This window comes from Kogia breviceps, chromosome 15, assembly GCF_026419965.1.
Source record: "Kogia breviceps isolate mKogBre1 chromosome 15, mKogBre1 haplotype 1, whole genome shotgun sequence".
NCBI classification, from domain to species: Eukaryota; Metazoa; Chordata; class Mammalia; order Artiodactyla; family Physeteridae; genus Kogia; species Kogia breviceps.
Genome location: NC_081324.1, coordinates 15,757,296 through 15,774,917, shown reverse-complemented (window position 1 = coordinate 15,774,917; position 17,622 = coordinate 15,757,296). Strand labels below are relative to the sequence as shown.

At 43.9% G+C, this 17,622-nt stretch overlaps 1 protein-coding gene across 22 annotated transcripts in view; it reads left to right on the top strand.

Annotated features, from left to right (window-relative positions):
• NEDD4L (NEDD4 like E3 ubiquitin protein ligase) overlaps positions 1-17,622 on the top strand; it is a 345,052-nt gene that overhangs the window by 302,821 nt on the left and 24,609 nt on the right. For all 22 annotated transcript variants that reach the window (XM_059040433.2, XM_059040434.2, XM_067015214.1 and 19 more), the window contains 5 exons: positions 7,400-7,465; positions 9,242-9,471; positions 10,751-10,872; positions 13,326-13,396; positions 15,038-15,133. In XM_059040433.2, the coding sequence (XP_058896416.1) occupies positions 7,400-7,465; positions 9,242-9,471; positions 10,751-10,872; positions 13,326-13,396; positions 15,038-15,133 (585 nt within the window). The remainder of the gene's footprint in view (positions 1-7,399; positions 7,466-9,241; positions 9,472-10,750; positions 10,873-13,325; positions 13,397-15,037; positions 15,134-17,622) is intronic.

Here is a 17,622-nt window from a genome sequence, read left to right as displayed (position 1 = left end):
GTGACTGTGGCTTTGTCAGTTATTATGTTCACTTTCTCTTCACTAGTACTTGCCTAGTATATCTTTTCTGTCCTTTAACTATCTCTGTTTTTTCTTTTTTCTTGCTTTCTGTTGGACTGATAGAGTACTCTCTATTTTCTTTCATTTGCTATACTTGCTTGGACATTGTATTTTCTATTTCTGTTCTTTTGCTGCTCACATTAAAATTTTTAACCAATATACTTGACCTTTGTCAAAATTAATCACTCTCTACTCTTTTCCTGGATAATATACGACTTTGGGGAACTTTAGTGCTGTTCTTCCCACTCCTACTTTCCCATTGTTCAGTGGAATTTTAAAACTACCTTGTCTTTAAACTTGCCAAATAATCATTAATATTTTCTCTTTTTTTCAACAGTCAGTGCTTGTTTAATTTACTTATATGTAAACAAATTCTTTTGCCCACCATTGTTCTTTTTTTTCTAGCATCTTTATTGGAGTATAATTGCTTTGCAATAGTGTGTTAGTTTCTGCTGTATAACACAGTGAATCAGCTATACATATACGTATAACCCTATATCCCCTCCCTCTTGCGTCTCCCTCCCACCCTCCCTATCCTACCCCTCTAGGTGGTCACAAAGCACAGAGCTGATCTCCCTGTGCTATGTGGCAGCTTCCCACTAGCTACCTATTTTACATTTGGTAGTGTATATATGTCCATGCCACTCTCCAATTGTTCCCAGCTTACCCTTCCCCCTCCCCATGTCCTCAAGTCCATTCTCTACGTTTGCATCTTTATTCCTGTCCTTCCCCTAGGTTCTTCAGAACCAATTTTTTTTTTTTAGATTCCATATATATGTGTTAGCATACAGTATTTGTTTTTCTCTTTCTGACTTACTTCACTCTGTATGACACTCTCTAGATCCATCCACCTCACTGCAAAGAACTCAATTTTGTTCCTTTTATGGCTGAGTAATATTCCATTGTATATGTATGCCACATCTTCTTTATCCATTCATCTGTCAATGGACACTTTGGTTGCTTCCACATCCCCACCATTGGTTCTTGCATCTACTTTTTTCCAGGTTAAGTTTTCTCCTTAATAAAGTTTAATCTCTAGTTCATGGTTCCCAAAGTGTGGCCTACGGATCAACAGCATCATTCAGAAACTTATTAGAATGTAAATTTGGGGCTCCCAACCCAGACCTACTGAAAATCAGCAACTTTGGTTGTGGGCCCTGCAGTCTGTGTTTTAACATACCCTCCCAGGGATTCTGATGCTCACTCAAGTTTGAGAACCTCTGCTCTGGCAGCAATTTCAGTGAGGGTCTGAGAGAGAGGGGGCTTACCTACCTCTCTGTTAAGTGATAGTTTAGCTGATTATAGAATCCTTAGTCAACACTTACTCTCCTTCAGTACTTTGGAGATTTTTTTTTTTTGTCTCTTCTGGCCTCCATAACTGATGATGAGAAGTTCATTGTCACTCTAATTGTCATTTTTTTTGGTGAGTAAATCTCTCTTCTCCGGTGATTTTGAATTTTTCTCCATGTCTTTGATTTTCTACAGTTTTACTATCACAAATCTAAGTGTGGATTTCTTTTTATTTATTCCGCTCAGGATTCATTGTGACTCTTCCATATGGGGATGGTGTCTCTCCTTTATTCAGGAAAATTCCCTGCAGTTATTTCTTCACATATAGTACCTTTCCCATTTTTATTATCTGCATCAGTAATTCCTATTGGGTATTTGATTCAGTTTTACATTCTGTCTCCCTTATCTTTTAGCTTTCCGATCTTCTTTCTCATTGCTGTATTGTGGGCTCAGCACATCCAGTTAATTATCTTTTAAGCTTTTTATAATCTACTCTATCAGTTCATTGTGTCTATTATTTCAGTGACTAGATTTAATTGCTCAAAGTTCTATTCGGTCTTTTTCAGTTTACTTGGTCTTTTTAGTTATTGTTATTTGGTCCTGTTCTTCCCTTTTATTTATTTTTCTATTCATACTTACAGCTTTTTTTTTTTTTTTTTTTTTTTGCGGTACGCGAGCCTCTCACTGTTGTGGCCCCTCCCGTTGCAGAGCACAGGCTCCAGACGTGCAGGCTCAGTGGCCGTGGCTCACGGGCCCAGTCGCTCCGCGGCATGTGGGATCCTCCCGGACCGGGGCACGAACCCGCGTCCCCCGCATCGGCAGGCAGACTCTCAACCACTGCGCCACCAGGGAAGCCCCATACTTACAGCTTTTTAATCAGTCTTAAAGTATTTGTTCCAGCGCCTCTTCTAGATTATTTTATTATCTCTGGTTCTAGGGGCATTAAATCTCCCACTTGTTATGTCTGTAGGCTCTCCTCAGTGGTAGTTGATTGCCTAGTTCAGTTTATAATTTTGTGTTTTTAAGTGTGTGTGTGCTCATCTTCATTTTTTTTCTTTATGGGGCTTTTATACCTCCTGACTTGTTTTTACTGTTAACTTCTTAGCTTGGGTTTATGCTCCCTTAGTTACTATAACTATGGACCTCCTACCCACTTTGGTGTATGCTTGGGAGTCTGAATTTATTAGAGGTCTGGGTTTTTTTGTTTGTTTTTCTCCCGGTTATGGTCCTAGATAGAAGGGAAGCTTCCTTGCAACTCTCCCAGGCCTGTGGGTAGAATTTTCTTGAGCCCTGTTCAGATGTGGGTCTTAAGCAGGGAACTCTGTCTGACTCCCCTGGTCATACAGACTGTAGGCCATGCTCTGTGTCCCCATGTGAGGATTAAAAACCCAAGCCCAAGCCCCAGTCTAGGTCCAAAGCCCACTTCTTTAATTTTGTCTTTCTGCGTATCTGGTACCTAGAGTTTCTCTCTCATTTCCCAAGTTCTAAAAATACCTACATATTAGGGGAGAAGGGGACCCTTCTGTGGCATTACTGTGAGTCAGTATGCTCTCTGTATGACAAGCATCACCATTAAAAGCATTAGAAACATGAAGTGCTATTTGTAGTTGCTACTCTTAAGAACACTATCTCATGCTGTGTAACGCTTTGTACTTACTCAAGAACTTTATAATCAACTGCTTTGAAACTCACAGCAATCCTCTCAGTATGGTAGGGAAGAAGTTGGGATTCCCAATTTGTGAGCAGCTCAGAAATCTAATTGCCAAAAGTTTGAGCACATGTCAGAATCCAGGCCAGAGCCCCAGATGTGCTGGCTTTACCAACATCTCTGTGTCAGGCCCGAGCCCTTCTCTTCAAGGAGCTCCAGTGTCCGTAGGACAATAATGGCATGAAAACCTTTAGACTCCACTTACCACAATGTCAGGTTTTCACTTTGTTCCAAAAAAGAAAGTATATTTAATAGAGAGTAACTTTAATCAACAGATATGTTAATTCTTTAAATAGGCTTATTTTACACTTTATGTTGCATGTAAGAAAAGAAGATGCCAGATCTTCTAGAGAGAGTAAATAATTTGGCCTTTCCAATGCAGAAATGTAATTCTCTTCAGAGGCTGCTACATGTGGATGTCTTTATCCTGGTATGTTGTTGGAATCATTTCAGGAGAAGAATATAAAAACCTACTTTTCTTAGGCCATCATAAGAACGACACCTAGAGAGAAAAGATGAGTATTGGAGGAGAGGGGGTATTTCTCAACTTTCATGCATCATTCCCCAGAAGAAGAAAGACCAGAAATATCTCAGCACTGATTTCCACCGACATCTAGTCAGCACCTACCAGGTTACAAGCCAGACAAGGGCAGAGATACCATGGGTGGGGGGCAACACTTTGAAATATATTCCTTGAAGAAACTTGTCATTTAGGACAGTTGAGCTTGCATTCACAGTGATGAATGTTTAACCCTTTTTTCAACGTTTTCAGGCAGGGAAACAAAAACAAAAAGTAATTGCTGGGAATCACAGATTTTTGGAAAGGGAAGAGCCTTAAAATTTGACTAGTCAAGTCTTCCTGCTTAACCGTGAAAGAATTCCAGAGTGGAGAGGTTATATATATCACAGAGCTAGCTGGCAGTAGAGTCTGCCCTGGAAGTCAGGTCTTCTGAAGCTGGCATGAGATAATAAAAGGAAATCTTGGGGGTTTTTTTTCAGCTTAATTTTCTTCTATTACAGTTAATCATAGCTAAGAGCATCAAATACTTTTCCTTTTTTGAGAACTCACTGTTCCTGTCGTGGTTTGTTCACTCCTGTCATTCTGGTTTCTGCTCAGATTTCCCTTTCTCAGAGCTGCCTTCCCCAACCGTCGCATGTAAAACAACCACTGAGGAACTCTATCATTTTCCCACCTAGCATTTACCACTATGTATTCATTTATTTCTTATTGCCCATTGCTCACAATAGCTTCTTAAAAAGCTACAGAGCAAAAAGCATGATAATGCCTTTATTGGCTTATGTCAGACCATTGTATCCTTTTCCTTAGGTGGGTGGTTGTCCAGATAGTGATAAAATGTCTACCTTTTCTGGAATCAGGATTCCTACAGTATTTCATCAGACCAAATAAACACTGCCCAAAATAAATACGATATGTAGTCAAATCTAATGTTCAGTGAAGAGGCAAATGAAGACTGGCTTAAAAATTAAAAACTAAGAACAGACCATAGGTAGTATAAATTGCCTTTAGAATGTTCTTAAGATACTTAAATATGTTGTCTTTCGCTCTTGAATTACAAAGCAAAATACTGACATGATCATTGTTTTCTGTGAGAGTAGTAACGTTTTTGTTTTGGCTTAGTTATTATTTGTATGACCATGTCTTAAAACAGTATGAAGCTTTTGTTCTTCATTTCTCCTCTTTACGGTCAGGAATAAGCATGGTGAAGGTGTAAGGTTTAGAGTCTGGAGACACTTTGCAAAGGATCAGTATATTTTATTAATGTAGCACAAAATGATATCAGCAGAAGTATTCTTGCCCAGATTCACACTATGCGCTAAAAAGCAATGAGTTGTTCTGAGTGTGAGGCTGTCACAGTTACATCCACGTGTGTGCAAAAGCAATCCTTTCTGCTTCATAAAAAAAACTGTAAGCCTTTTCCATCGCCTGAAGTCACAGCTCTGACTCTCGGATACTGTAAGCTACTTGACATCATAGCAAGTACCGAATATCTAAATGACTATATAAAAATGTAATTACTTTGCCTGAAGAGATTCCAGAACTTATGAATAATGCTAGCTTAGTTACTGAGCTCACTCCTGTGATATCATCACTCTGCTCCATAGATAGAGCGTTCCAGATTTAAAGAAATCCTTTCCCACGACCTCTAAATAGTCAACTCCTAAAATGAGGACTTTTCCAGCATGCTGTTTACTCAGTTTTTTTCCTTGACAAGTGTATCAGTTCGCTTGCCTTTCTGCTTGTTACTTTTCTCCCAAAGATTTTTTTAACATATTTATTGGAGTATAATTGCTTTACAATGTTGTGTTAGTTTCTGCTGTATAACACAGTGAATCAGCTATACATATACATATATCCCCATATCCCCTCCCTCTTGCGCCTCCCTCCCACCCTCCCTATCCCACCCCTCTAGGTGGTCACAAAGCACCGAGCTGAGCTGATCTCCCTGTGCTATGCGGCTGCTTCCCACTAGCTATCTATTTTACATGTGGTAGCGTATATATGTCCATGCCACTCTCTCACTTCGTCCCAGCTTCCCCTTCCCCCTCCCCGTGTCCTCAAGTCCATTCTCTACTTCTGCGTCCTTATTCCTGTCCTGCCTCTAGATTCATCAGAACCAAGTTTTTAATTTTTTTTTTAGATTCCATATATATGTGTTAGCATACGGTATTTTTTCTTTTTCTGACTTACTTCACTCTGTATGACAGACTCTAGGACCATCCACCTCACTACAAATAACTCAGTTTCATTTCTTTTTATGGCTGAGTAATATTCCACTGTATATATGTGCCACATCTTCTTTATCCATTCATCTGTCGATGGACACTTAGGTTGCTTCCGTGTCCTGGCTATTGTAAATAGTACTGCAATGAACATTGGGGTGCAGGTGTCTTTTTGAATTACAGTTTTCTCAGGGTATATGCCCAGTAGTGGGATTGCTGGGTCGTATGGTAGTTCTATTTGTAGTTTTTTAAGGAACCTCCATACTGTTCTCCATAGTGGCTGTATCAATTTACATTCCCACCAACAGTGCAAGAGGGTTCCCTTTTCTCCACACCCTCTTCAGCATTTATTGTTTGTAGATTTTTTTGATGATGGCCATTCTGACTGGTGTGAGCTGATACCTCATTGTCGTTTTGATTTGCATTTCTCTAGTGATTAGTGATGTTGAGCATCCTTTCATGTGTTTGTTGGCAATTTGTATATCTTCTGTGGAGAAATGTCTAGTTATGTCTTCTGCCCATTTTTGGATTGGGTTGTTTTTTTGATATTGAGTTGCATGAGCTGCTTGTAAATTTTTGGAGATTAATCCTTTGTCAGTTGCTTCATTTGCAAGTATTTTCTCGCATTCTGAGGGTTATCTTTTTGTCTTGTTTATGGTTTCCTTTGCTGTGCAAAAGCTTTTAAGTTTCATTAGGTCCCATTTGTTTATTTTTGTTTTTATTTCCATTTCTCTAGGAGGTGGGTCAAAAAGGATCTTGCTGTGATTTCTGTCATACAGTGTTCTGCCTATGTTTTCCTCTAAGAGTTTTATAGTGTCTGGCCCTACATTTAGGTCTTTAATCTATTTTGAGTTTATTTTTGTGTATGGTGTTAGGGAGTGTTCTAATTTCATACTTTTACATGTAGCTGTCCAGTTTTCCCAGCACCACTTATTGAAGAGGCTGTCTTTTCTCCATTGTATATTCTTGCCTCTTTTATCAAAAATAAGGTGACCATGTGTGCGTGGGTTTATCTCTGGGCTTCCATTGATTTATATTTCTGTTTTTGTGCCAGTACCATACTGTCTTGATTACTTACTGTAGCTTTGTAGTATAGTCTGAAGTGTAGGAGCCTGATACCTCCAGCTCCGTTTCTCTTTCTCAAGATTGCTTTGGCTATTCGTCTCCCAAAGATTTTTAAAGCACAATTAGTCTCTTCTGAATGACAGTGTAGGTCATTTGGAGTTGTGTGTTAAAGTATGATAGCCAATAACTTACCTAAACTACAACCTATAAAAAGATTACAATGCATCCTGATGCATATTCAGACAGAAGTCACATGGAACGTCTATTCAGTTTATGTATAATACCTCTAAATGATTTCTTGAATATCCATATTGTTGTTTTCAGGGGTAAAAGTCCTATTCAGTGCTGATTAACCTTAATCATTTCTAGAACACTTGCATGTGCTATGTAGACATTATGTAAATTTCAGTGGTTATATGGAGAGTGGCGATTTTAAGGTTCAGGATTCATGAAATTTTCTGAATGTTGGCTTAGTATACATAAAATTTCAAGCATGTTGTTCATATTATCTATACTTATACATTTGTCTTCCAGGCTGTTCCTTACTCCAGAGAATTTAAGCAGAAATATGACTACTTTAGGAAGAAATTAAAGAAACCTGTGAGTACATATCTTCCAAAAATGCTGTTTTAGTCATTTGTAAGTTACCCAAATTACTTCACTGAGAACAACTCATTTTTTACTGTTATGTGTATACTAAAAAGATGACCTTCCTTTTCTCACTGCACTTTGATCCACCTGGATCTTCAACCTGAATTTTCTTTTTAACAGACATGGTAAGTGAAGATTAACTTAGTATTACATATCAAATCACCTGAAGGTAATTTCTTATGTAATACATTAAAAAATAGAAATGATTTTTATGAGGTATAAAATAATTCAGGAACTAGTGAAAAAATGTGGAGAAGCCTATGCAATCAATTATGGCTATCCTATTTAATAAAACCTAGATCCTAATTCAAAAAATGTTCAAGTCCCTTTAAATTCAGAAATACAGTTTTAATGATGATATGTACAACAAAAATATAATTTATAATATTTGACATATTAAGACCAAGTGTAATTTTTGGATTAAAATTCTTACTCGGAAACCCGTTAAGATTCTGACAAAACTGAGAAACCCTGTAAGGCTTTTTACAGGCAGTGTTTTAAAACACAATATTATATTTTCTCCTGACATATCTCCCCAAATACTTTAATACTATGTCTTCTGTTTTACTTTCTGATTTCACCTCTCTGGTGTAAATTTTACCAGTTTTCTCCTAAGTTTGTGCCTTCACTATTTTGGGGGTGTTTTTGTTCCCGTCACCGTTTCTTGGCTTCCTCATTGGGGAAAGCTGCAGCTCAGATCACCCCCATTTGCCTGTGCTCCTTCCCCATCTCCCCCACCCCACTCGACTCCCTCAGCTGATGCCTCATTTTCCCGGCCTCTGCTATGGAGGAGGCACTGGGGATGCGGAGACTCTTGAAACACAGCCTCTGCCTCATGGAACTCCCTCTTAGGGGTTCGGTTCTCTCTTCTAACTTCCTGACTCAAGGAGCTCCTGGGTAACTCCTTTTGAAATGACGCAGATTTGAACCTGTGGGATTCCAGTTTTCTTTGTGAGTCGCCTGCATTTCCTCCAGTGATGTGATGACTGTAGATATCATGCTGTCTCACTTTGTGGCACTTGCACCGTGGTACCTTCTGCCTGGCAACTGACTCTGTAGATCCATCATCCTGGCAAAGCTGACCCTGGACCCGTTTTTCCAGGAAGCAGTTATTCACAACTTCAATCAAGTGCTTTTTTATTTTCACGTTTATTAACTGTTGCCTTTGGGATGCTTCCCCACAGCTTGGCCATGATAATCAGGGTCCCAGTCCCCATGGCAACAGAACTAGCTTGTAGGCACCATGGTCACAGCTACCAGCTGGAGTCCCTACCAGGGCTGAGGGTCCTCCCAGCCTGGCCAGGTGGGGATTGTCTATGCGTTTTAATCCCCTGGACTACAGTCCCTTTCTTTGACTAAAACAGTGTACAGAGTTGACCATATTTCAGTTGCCAGTGGGCAGGTAAGTGCCCCACAATTGCTTATAAAAGGGAGAGAGGATGATTGTCTTCACTTGGCGTAGTTTCTTCTGCAGCGTGTGTTGCTGGCTCAGTCTGACACCTGCTGGTAGATGCTGTGTGTCTCCTCCTGACATAGGCTTTCTGTCTGTGTGAAGAACAGTCTAGAAAGGAGAGAGTTTCGGTTGGAACCGTTCATCATTGCTTGTTTATTTGAAGGCTGCTATCATTTCTGCTCTTTGTTCTTTTTTTTTTTTTTTCTGTTAGGAAGTAAGGTGTATATTTACTGTCTGATGGTGTGTGGGGGGGTTTTTTCTCTTGTTTTTAGGCTGATATTCCAAATAGGTTTGAAATGAAACTTCACAGAAATAACATATTTGAAGAGTCCTATCGGAGAATCATGTCTGTGAAAAGACCAGATGTCCTGAAAGCGAGGCTGTGGATTGAATTTGAGTCAGAAAAAGGTCTGGACTACGGGGGCGTGGCCAGAGAATGGTTCTTCTTACTGTCCAAAGAGATGTTCAACCCCTATTACGGTCTGTTCGAGTACTCTGCAACGTAAGTGTCTGGAGTGCATTCAGAAGGTGTCCGCACTGAGGCAGTTTTATTCTTCGTGAATTTAAACTTAATGAAAGAATAAGCAGCTCACTCAGAGGTGAATTAACACTGCTGATTTCAGCCCCTCCTCGCCAGCCCTTATAAGTCTAGAACAGGTCTGACTCCACATGGTGAACTAACGTACTCTGTGAACACCTAAAAATAATTCTTCTCTTGTCTGTTGGGTTCATGTAATTGAGATTGAAAATGTGTTGGGTGCTTACGGTAAGGAACAAAGCAATTTTCATTCATAACGTTATGTTAATTCAGGAGAATTTGTCACTGTCAGAATTCAGAAGGTTGTTGTCTTATGAACAAGAATCGTTTCTGAAGTCAAATTACTTAAAGGCAAACTGAGGACCCGTCCTTTAGGATCCAAAGGACCTGAGCCCCCAGTAAAACAGGTGACCTTGAAAAGCAGCCTGTGCTCTACAGGGACAAGGGTTCTCCCGTGTCTTCCCCCTGGTGCCGGTCTCCTGGGGGGCTCTTTTGGAAGGCAGCCTCAGTGTTCTTCTCCGCTGCTCCGGCCAAGAATTTCCCATTTTGTAAAATTGATAAAAGCCATTGAAGTGGAGGGGAGGAACCCACATTCCCAAAGCTGCCCCCAGAAGAATCCGGCCATGGAGCCCGTTTTGCAAACCACTGGTCCTCCTAATTGTTAGACCAAAGAAGGACGATTAGGGTGCACGTCAACATTTTGAGGTTTGCACTGTTGGGACAGCCGTATTTTGCTACCAGCGGCCTCCAGGCCTTTCAGGGCAGAATGCTGGTCAGATGGATCGGGGGTTGGACCCCTGGGAAACATTTTAATCCCCAAACCAAAAGCTTCTCAAGGGAGTTAACCCCCTTTCTCACAGAGACAACCTGTTGCACTCACACATAGCTGGGAATCCATGTCCAGCCCCTTTGGTATGTGGGGTGTCTCAGCTTCCAAAAATACTTGGCTGAACCGTATGAAATTGAGATTTTTGTCGATCAACAGTAGTCAGATACCCAGTTTCTCATGGTTTAACATAACAGGGTATATCCACCAGCTCTAGTAGACCTCTGTCCCTGGTCACGGAAAAGGGCTCACTAAATAAGCCCCGTTGTCTAGCTTTTACGCCTCACCTGTCAGGTACAGGATGTTTGCAGGCACACTGTAAAAGCTTAATGACAGGCAGCAATGGAAATTCTTGCATTTCTTATTTATTGCATTTATTTACCACCTTTCTTTTTCTCTCTCTCCCTCCCTAAAAAGAGACAACTACACACTTCAGATCAATCCCAATTCAGGCCTCTGTAATGAAGATCATTTGTCCTATTTCACTTTTATTGGAAGAGTTGCTGGTCTGGCAGTATTTCATGGGAAACTTTTAGATGGTGAGTTATTAAAAAGCGTTGAAGTAATAAAAATTGGACAGTGCTGTCTGTGGTCTCTTCTCAGGTGTCTTATCTTTCACATCATAGGTTTTAAGCAGAAGTGCTTCACTGGTTCTCCCTCTGTAAATCAGTAGTTTCTTTAATGTTTTGTCCATGATGAAGGTGCTTTTTTTCCTGGTGTCATCCTAATCTGAGCACTGGAGACATAGTGTCTACACACAGTCTGAAAAAGTTTTTTCTGAAAAACTTTAAGTGTGAAGCACAGAACATTCTGTATCTGTGCATTTCCTGTGTTTTCCAGAATAACATTTCTTTAGCAGGACCTAGATTTGATGACAGATGGAAAGTATTGATTGAAAAGTTCATTAAAACGGTCTAATTCAGCCTATATCCTGCCATTGTCCTGTTTGTCACCAAATTACCATTTTCTTTGAATGTGAAGAGACTGTAAATAATTTCAAAGCAGTGTTATAACTCAGCTAAGACCTTGACCCCTGGGATCACTGCTGAAACAGATGGCACAGAATAATCTCATTATTATCTAAAGCACGTAAGTCATGCAAAGTACCAAGAATTTCAAGGTCCCTTGGAAGTTGGGAGTGAAACCCCCCTCCCTGGCTGTATCAATAGGCTTATAATAGAGACTTCTTATGGACTTGGTCGTTGAAAAAGTAGTGCCGTTAAGAGAACATTACAGAAATCATCAGTGAGGAAAGAGAATCAGAAATATTTTTGAAGCATTTAGGGGTGAAATGGTTGAGGGTAGAAGACACAGCAAGGTTTAAGATTGACACTGCAGTTACTGTAGAGAGAGATTTCCAGGAGAATTATGTGAATTGCATTTATGGAACCTTAGCTATGCCAGTAAATAATTGATGCACCCTGTGTACTTTCTCCTTTAATAAATTTTTACTGGTAGTTGCTAGCTGATTTTGATCCTCTAATTTCAACATTTTATTTTTTACGGGGGTTGGGGCTGGTGGCAGGAGTGAACAGTTTTTTTTCTGATTAGAAGGAAACTGGTCTCACTCTGTATAGGTATATACAGCGAATGTATTTTAATTTGCAGCACTGGAGTCATGCCGTAGATTATTAGAACGTCCGTTATTTACCTTCTGCCAAGCAAGAAGACGTTCTTAGTTGCTACAGGGGAAGTAGAGAGAAGTTTAAGCTGAGATCCTGACCTGAGGGGACCGATGTTGGGTCCGGGGTCCAGCAGAAGGGAGCACAGGGAGCTCTCTGGGGAGGAGCGCTTTACCGGGATTAGCCTCGCTGGGAGACTGCGGTGGGGTTGGCGCACTTAGAAGCTGGGACCGTTTCGGAAGAGCGAGGACTGGCCAAGAGTCAAGGCTGCCTGGAGTAGTGATGGGGGCATCTAGGTCCCTGCTGCAAAAGGAGATAGGAGGTGACCGTGTCCTCGGGAACTGCAAGAAGAAGAGCCCGAACGCCTCCCAGGTGTGTAGCCAGCAGTGTAGCCAGCAGTGTCTTTGTTTCCCGGAACCACGAACGGCCCTGGAGGCAGAGCAGACACGCTGCCCATCAGATCAGCCCCTACTCCCTTCTGTGGCTTCACCCCCCAGACAGCAGGGGCTTTGAGCCTCAGCCGCGGGGCCACACTGAAGCCAGTGGGAGTGGGAACGGGCTGCGAGGGTGGCTGGTTAGAGCTGGAGGGGACGCTGAGGATGGGAGTTGAGGGTGAAGGGGGAGGACTGAGGTTCCGGGGGCACCTGTGTCAGGAGGCGTGTGACGCTGACTTGCCTGGGACGGGGTGAAGCGGGGTCCCTGCGGGGCACCTGCGCGGTCGTGGCAGCGTTGCCACCGCCCTTGCCTCCCTCGGGCCGTCACCACCCCGCCCGGGAAGACTGCACAGCCTTCTGAACTGGCCTCCCTCGTTTCCTTCCCGTCTGTCCCTTCCTGTTGCTCTTCCCATTGCTGCCCAAGCGATGACACTGAAATGCAGGTGGAATTGCCCCCTGGCGTTTCAGTGACTCCCCTTGGCCCTGGGCAGCAGCCCAGACTCTCCGGCACCTCGTGTAAGCTGTACACTCCCTGCCCAGTCCCTTCTCTGGCCCGTCTGCCCGGGACGCCCGGTGCTTCGGTCCTGGCGAGTCCCGGGTCTTGTCCCTCTGCTGGGAGCGCCCTTTCCCCGCCCCGCGCATGCGCCCTGTTTGCGCTACAGATTCCTGATTGTGCCTGAAGCTCATTTGTCACCTCCAGCAGCCTTTCTGACCTCACCCCTCTGCTGTACCGTCTCTGTTAGTATAACTGCCCTCCTTCCTAAACCCCTTCCCCCAACCCTGCCCCAAACCAGGCCCTCATCTTACTGTAGAAAACCCTTGATTGTTCTGTCCTGGTCTCAGATTCAGATGAAAGCAGGTTCATCTTTTATTTCATGCCCTGATGCAGAGCATCATCAAAGATTGGAAACTAACTCAGTTTTCACCGTGTTTTAGGTTTCTTCATTCGACCGTTTTACAAAATGATGCTGGGAAAGCAGATAACTCTGAATGACATGGAATCTGTGGTGAGTAAATAGAGGTCACTCGCATGGACATCGCCAGCAGCCTGTGCCTTAGGGAAAGGTAGTTGAGACCGTGTCGCAGTCACAGCAGTTTTTATGGGCGTCGTCATTCAGTGTGGACAACAGGGATTGTTCAAGAGGTTAATTGATCGCCCTAACTTTTTTAATAGGCAAATCATTGTTCACATTTCCTAGAGTCATGGTAATTAGGGTGGGTACACCCACATCTCAGTTACCTCTGCTTACTCAGAACTGGTTTGACCAAATTAAATCCAAGGGTCATTTGGAGACCTCATTGCTGCCCTTGTTTTCCATGGAACACAGCTCATACCGAACCCTTAGAGGTTCATCTGCTGTATCCCTCTGTTTTCCGACCTCAAAAAATGGCAGGGAGCCAGACCAAAACAGTCGATGAAGGGAGGACTATTTGTACGCATCCCAGATATGGAAGGAAGGTTAAGAGACCCCTACAGCGTAGGAGAGGAATGAAAAGTTAGAAAATAATTGCTCACTTTTGATTTGGGTTTTCACGTTGCATTTAACTTATTTAATCTAGGCTGACCATTTTAGAGTTGAAAGGCTTTTCTATAAAAAACAAAAGTTGATGCGCTTTTCCTGGTGTACTTTTGCTTCTGTTTTTCTCTTAATTTCCCTGTACTCCCACCTCTCACCTCTCACCATTCACCAGCCGCACGCGGGGCCGTCGGGAAGCGTCTTCGTCCATTTGGGGTGTTTGCAGCTCCGCTTTCACGTTCTGTCACTTGAGTCAGAAAGCATCTTCCTCCCCTCGGCCTCGCTGCCGTGTTGACTGTACGTGTTGTGTAGCTGGTATGTGAGCCGTGTACCCCTCCCTCACAGCTCATCCTCTGGGTGTGGAAGGAGAGTAGAAGGCCAGCAGTGCACACAAGTCCACTCAGCTGGGTTTTCCACGGGCGGGCAGCTCTATGTATCCACGGTACCCGTGTCAAGTTTCCCTTCGGCTTTCACCTTTAGCTTAGGCTTTATGCTTTTGTTGCTGTAGGGTGAGGAAGCCAGGAGTCTAAAAATCTCTCCTCGGGTCTAAATTAATTTTATTCTCCACGTTGACAGTTGGTGCACACGTTCTGTTTGGTCTTCGTGGAGCCCCTGGGGCTGCCCAAGAGACAGAGGAGCTCAGGCTCTCGGGGCCTGTGTTCTGGGTTTGGACACCAGGGCAGCCTCTTCCTGTTTGCTCACAGAGACTTGCAGGGAGTGCTGGAAGCGCAGGAAGGGGCATAACTTGAAACCATTGGTATTGAGTTAGAACATTCTCTATCCTTCCTGCTTTCCTCTTGATATTTTCACTCTTAAAAGATGGAGAGTATGTTCATCTCTACATGTTCAGTTCTGTAATGTTATGACAGCCATCCAGAGCAGGCTGCTTCCTCTTCACAGAGGACAGGATCCAACTACAAACCCCTGTCACTACCAAAGCAGTTTTTTAGTTTGTATTTTTAACTTTTAGTGGAAGAGTAGGTTTGGGGTAGAGCTGGAAACATATTAGTGACTAATGCATTTCTTGAGATTCTGGATGGAATTACACTGAAAGGACACAATTATTTAAAGAAATGAGTGTATATTGGGGGGAAAAAATGCTTAATTTTAATTTTTGTGTCATTTCTGTAGGATAGTGAATACTACAACTCTTTGAAATGGATCTTAGAAAATGATCCGACTGAACTGGACCTTATGTTTTGCATTGATGAAGAAAACTTCGGGCAGGTATGTGTGGGTAACCCCACGAGCTCCTCCTTGACTTCCAAAGAGTCTTTGCTTCTTAATTATCATCTGATTGTATCAGTATCCTATTATCATGCCACGAAGCCAAGTCCCAATTGCAACTGCCTCTCTTCCTGCAAAGTTAGAGAAATTCTAAGGCCTCTGGTGTGTGAAGTAGCACCTACTTACTTCTCACATCTGAAGCAGATCTGAATGTGAATGTCTGTGCCTTGGTTTTAAAATTTAGATACTTCAGAAAAATAGCGTAAATGTTTACTTAGTGATATAAATACAGGAGTAGAAGTAGGTGATGCCTGGGGGGGGCCTTGGTTTTTTTCCCTCTGCTTTTTTTTTTTTTTTTTTTTTTTTTTTTTGCGGTACGCGGGCCTCTCACTGTTGTGGCCTCTCCCTTTGCGGAGCACAGGCTCCGGACGCGCAGGCCTAGCGGCCATGGCTCACGGACTTAGTTGCTCCGCGGCATGTGGGATCTTCCCGGACCGGGGCACGAACCCGCGCCCCCGCATCGGCAGGCGGACTCTCAACCACTGCGCCACCAGGGAAGCCCTCCCTCTGCTTTAATGGTTCCCTTGTCATGGTGAAGTTTGACTTTGGGGGCTCAGCAGGCTCAGAGTTTTCTAACATTCCTTCTTGCTTTGCACCAATACTGTCATTAAGGCTGGATGAACCATAAAGATCAATTTCAAAGATAAAGTTGCCTTCGTGGAATTCTCATCATCATCCTCAAGTTCTGTAGGATGTGTTTGTCTTAAACCTGTAACCTTTGGTTCATTTGTCTCCCGGTGATAACGAGGCTTTTGGGAAGGACTTGTCAGGAGTATCCAACCCCCGGTACCTGTCCTTTCACAAAAGCCCAGAGAGAGTTCCCGTCTACCAGACCACGTATACATGGCCTTGGCATTCATGAGATCATGGAGCCCGTTTTAAGGGTTGCTAATGGAACATGACATTGATTTGTTCTTTATTGCTTTGGAGATTATTGAACGTGTACTCCACTGTCCAAACAGTGTGCTACATTGACTATCGTTTCATGATGCCGTGCTCGGTTTTATAGGTGAGGTAAGGAAATCAGGTCCCTGCCCTCTTGGGTTCCCAGTCTTAGAAAAAAGAAGCTGATGCCTCTGGATATAAAGAAATTAATGACACCTGGGGTAAAAACTGTTGAGAAGGAACGTGATCACACATACGAAAATTACTTGTTACATCCGCTCAAGCCAGGAAACCGTCACTCGTGTGAGTCCCAGAAGTGGGTGGGTCTCAGGGAGTCTGTGTTTTCTTTCCTTCCTGGTTGGTTGAGTTGAGGCTCATAGGATTTTAGGCACCAGGGACGCGAGAGACCCTGTGATTAATGGAAATGATCGACAAGTCCGTTAAGAATCTCATTTTGCCCTCCCCATCCTTTCTCGCTCCATACTGTGTTTCATGCCCCCAAACCTTCACAGACCGATGGACACTGCTGTCCTTGGGGGAGCCCTGTCGTGGGGTGGGAGAGGGAGATCTCTTCTGCACCACCCCCAAAGCTGTCCCCCGCCCAGGTTAGCGGTGGCCCCCTGCCCAGGACTGAATGTAAATGGGTTCTGGCCCTTGTCTGCTTCCTTCCTCCACTGTTCCCTCCCCTGAAGCCCCCGCAAGTCACCCCCTTCATCCCTTCTCCGCCCCCCGCCCCGCCGCTCTCCTTCCACCTCCCCTAAGCCCTGCTGCTTCTGCTGGCCCCGTGACGCCCGGTGCCCCCCCCCCCCCGCCCACTTCTTTGCCGTCCCGCCCTCGCTCGCTGGGTGGCCTCAGTGCCCACCTCTGCGCTGCTCACCGCCAGCCTCTTACCTGCAGCCCACACCCTTCCTCTAGCGTCTAGATTCCCCCTGCTTCGGGTGTCTCCTGAAAGACCCACAGGTCCTCGAACTGAAAAAGCCACTTCCTCCTCCCCACCCCCCATCTCCGCCCCGCTCTAACCATTGGCCACACCCTCCCCTCCAGCCTGAAACTGGAGTCCCCTTGGAATCGTCCCCCACACGTATGCTCCGGATGTAGTGGTTCTGAAGAGCAAAGCTGGACCTGTAACTCTTCTGCTCGACACACATTCTTCACTGGCCAGCCTGTGCCCTGCAGTGTGAATTAAAACCTTTCCCGCGTGGCTTAGGGCCCCTCGCTGCCCACCTTTACCTTCCCTCCCAACACCTCCTCCCTCTCTCACCTTCACAGCCATGGGCTGCCTGCCTCGGTGTCCCCCAGGACGCCCCGTGCCCTGTCACTGGCTGCGTGGCGGCTTCTCCTTGCTGACCCGTCCTCGTCTCCCCTGTCACAACGCTCTGTCCTCTATCCACCCCTGGCCTGCCGCCTCCTGGGAGCCCCCTGAGGCCTCCTTGGTTTCTCCAGTGCCCGGTGTGTAGCGATGGCTGCTAAATGCCTAGTGAGCAAGGAATGAATCATGCTGACCCAAGTTTTTTTTTAATGTTATAAGTAATGGAAGCTCCAAG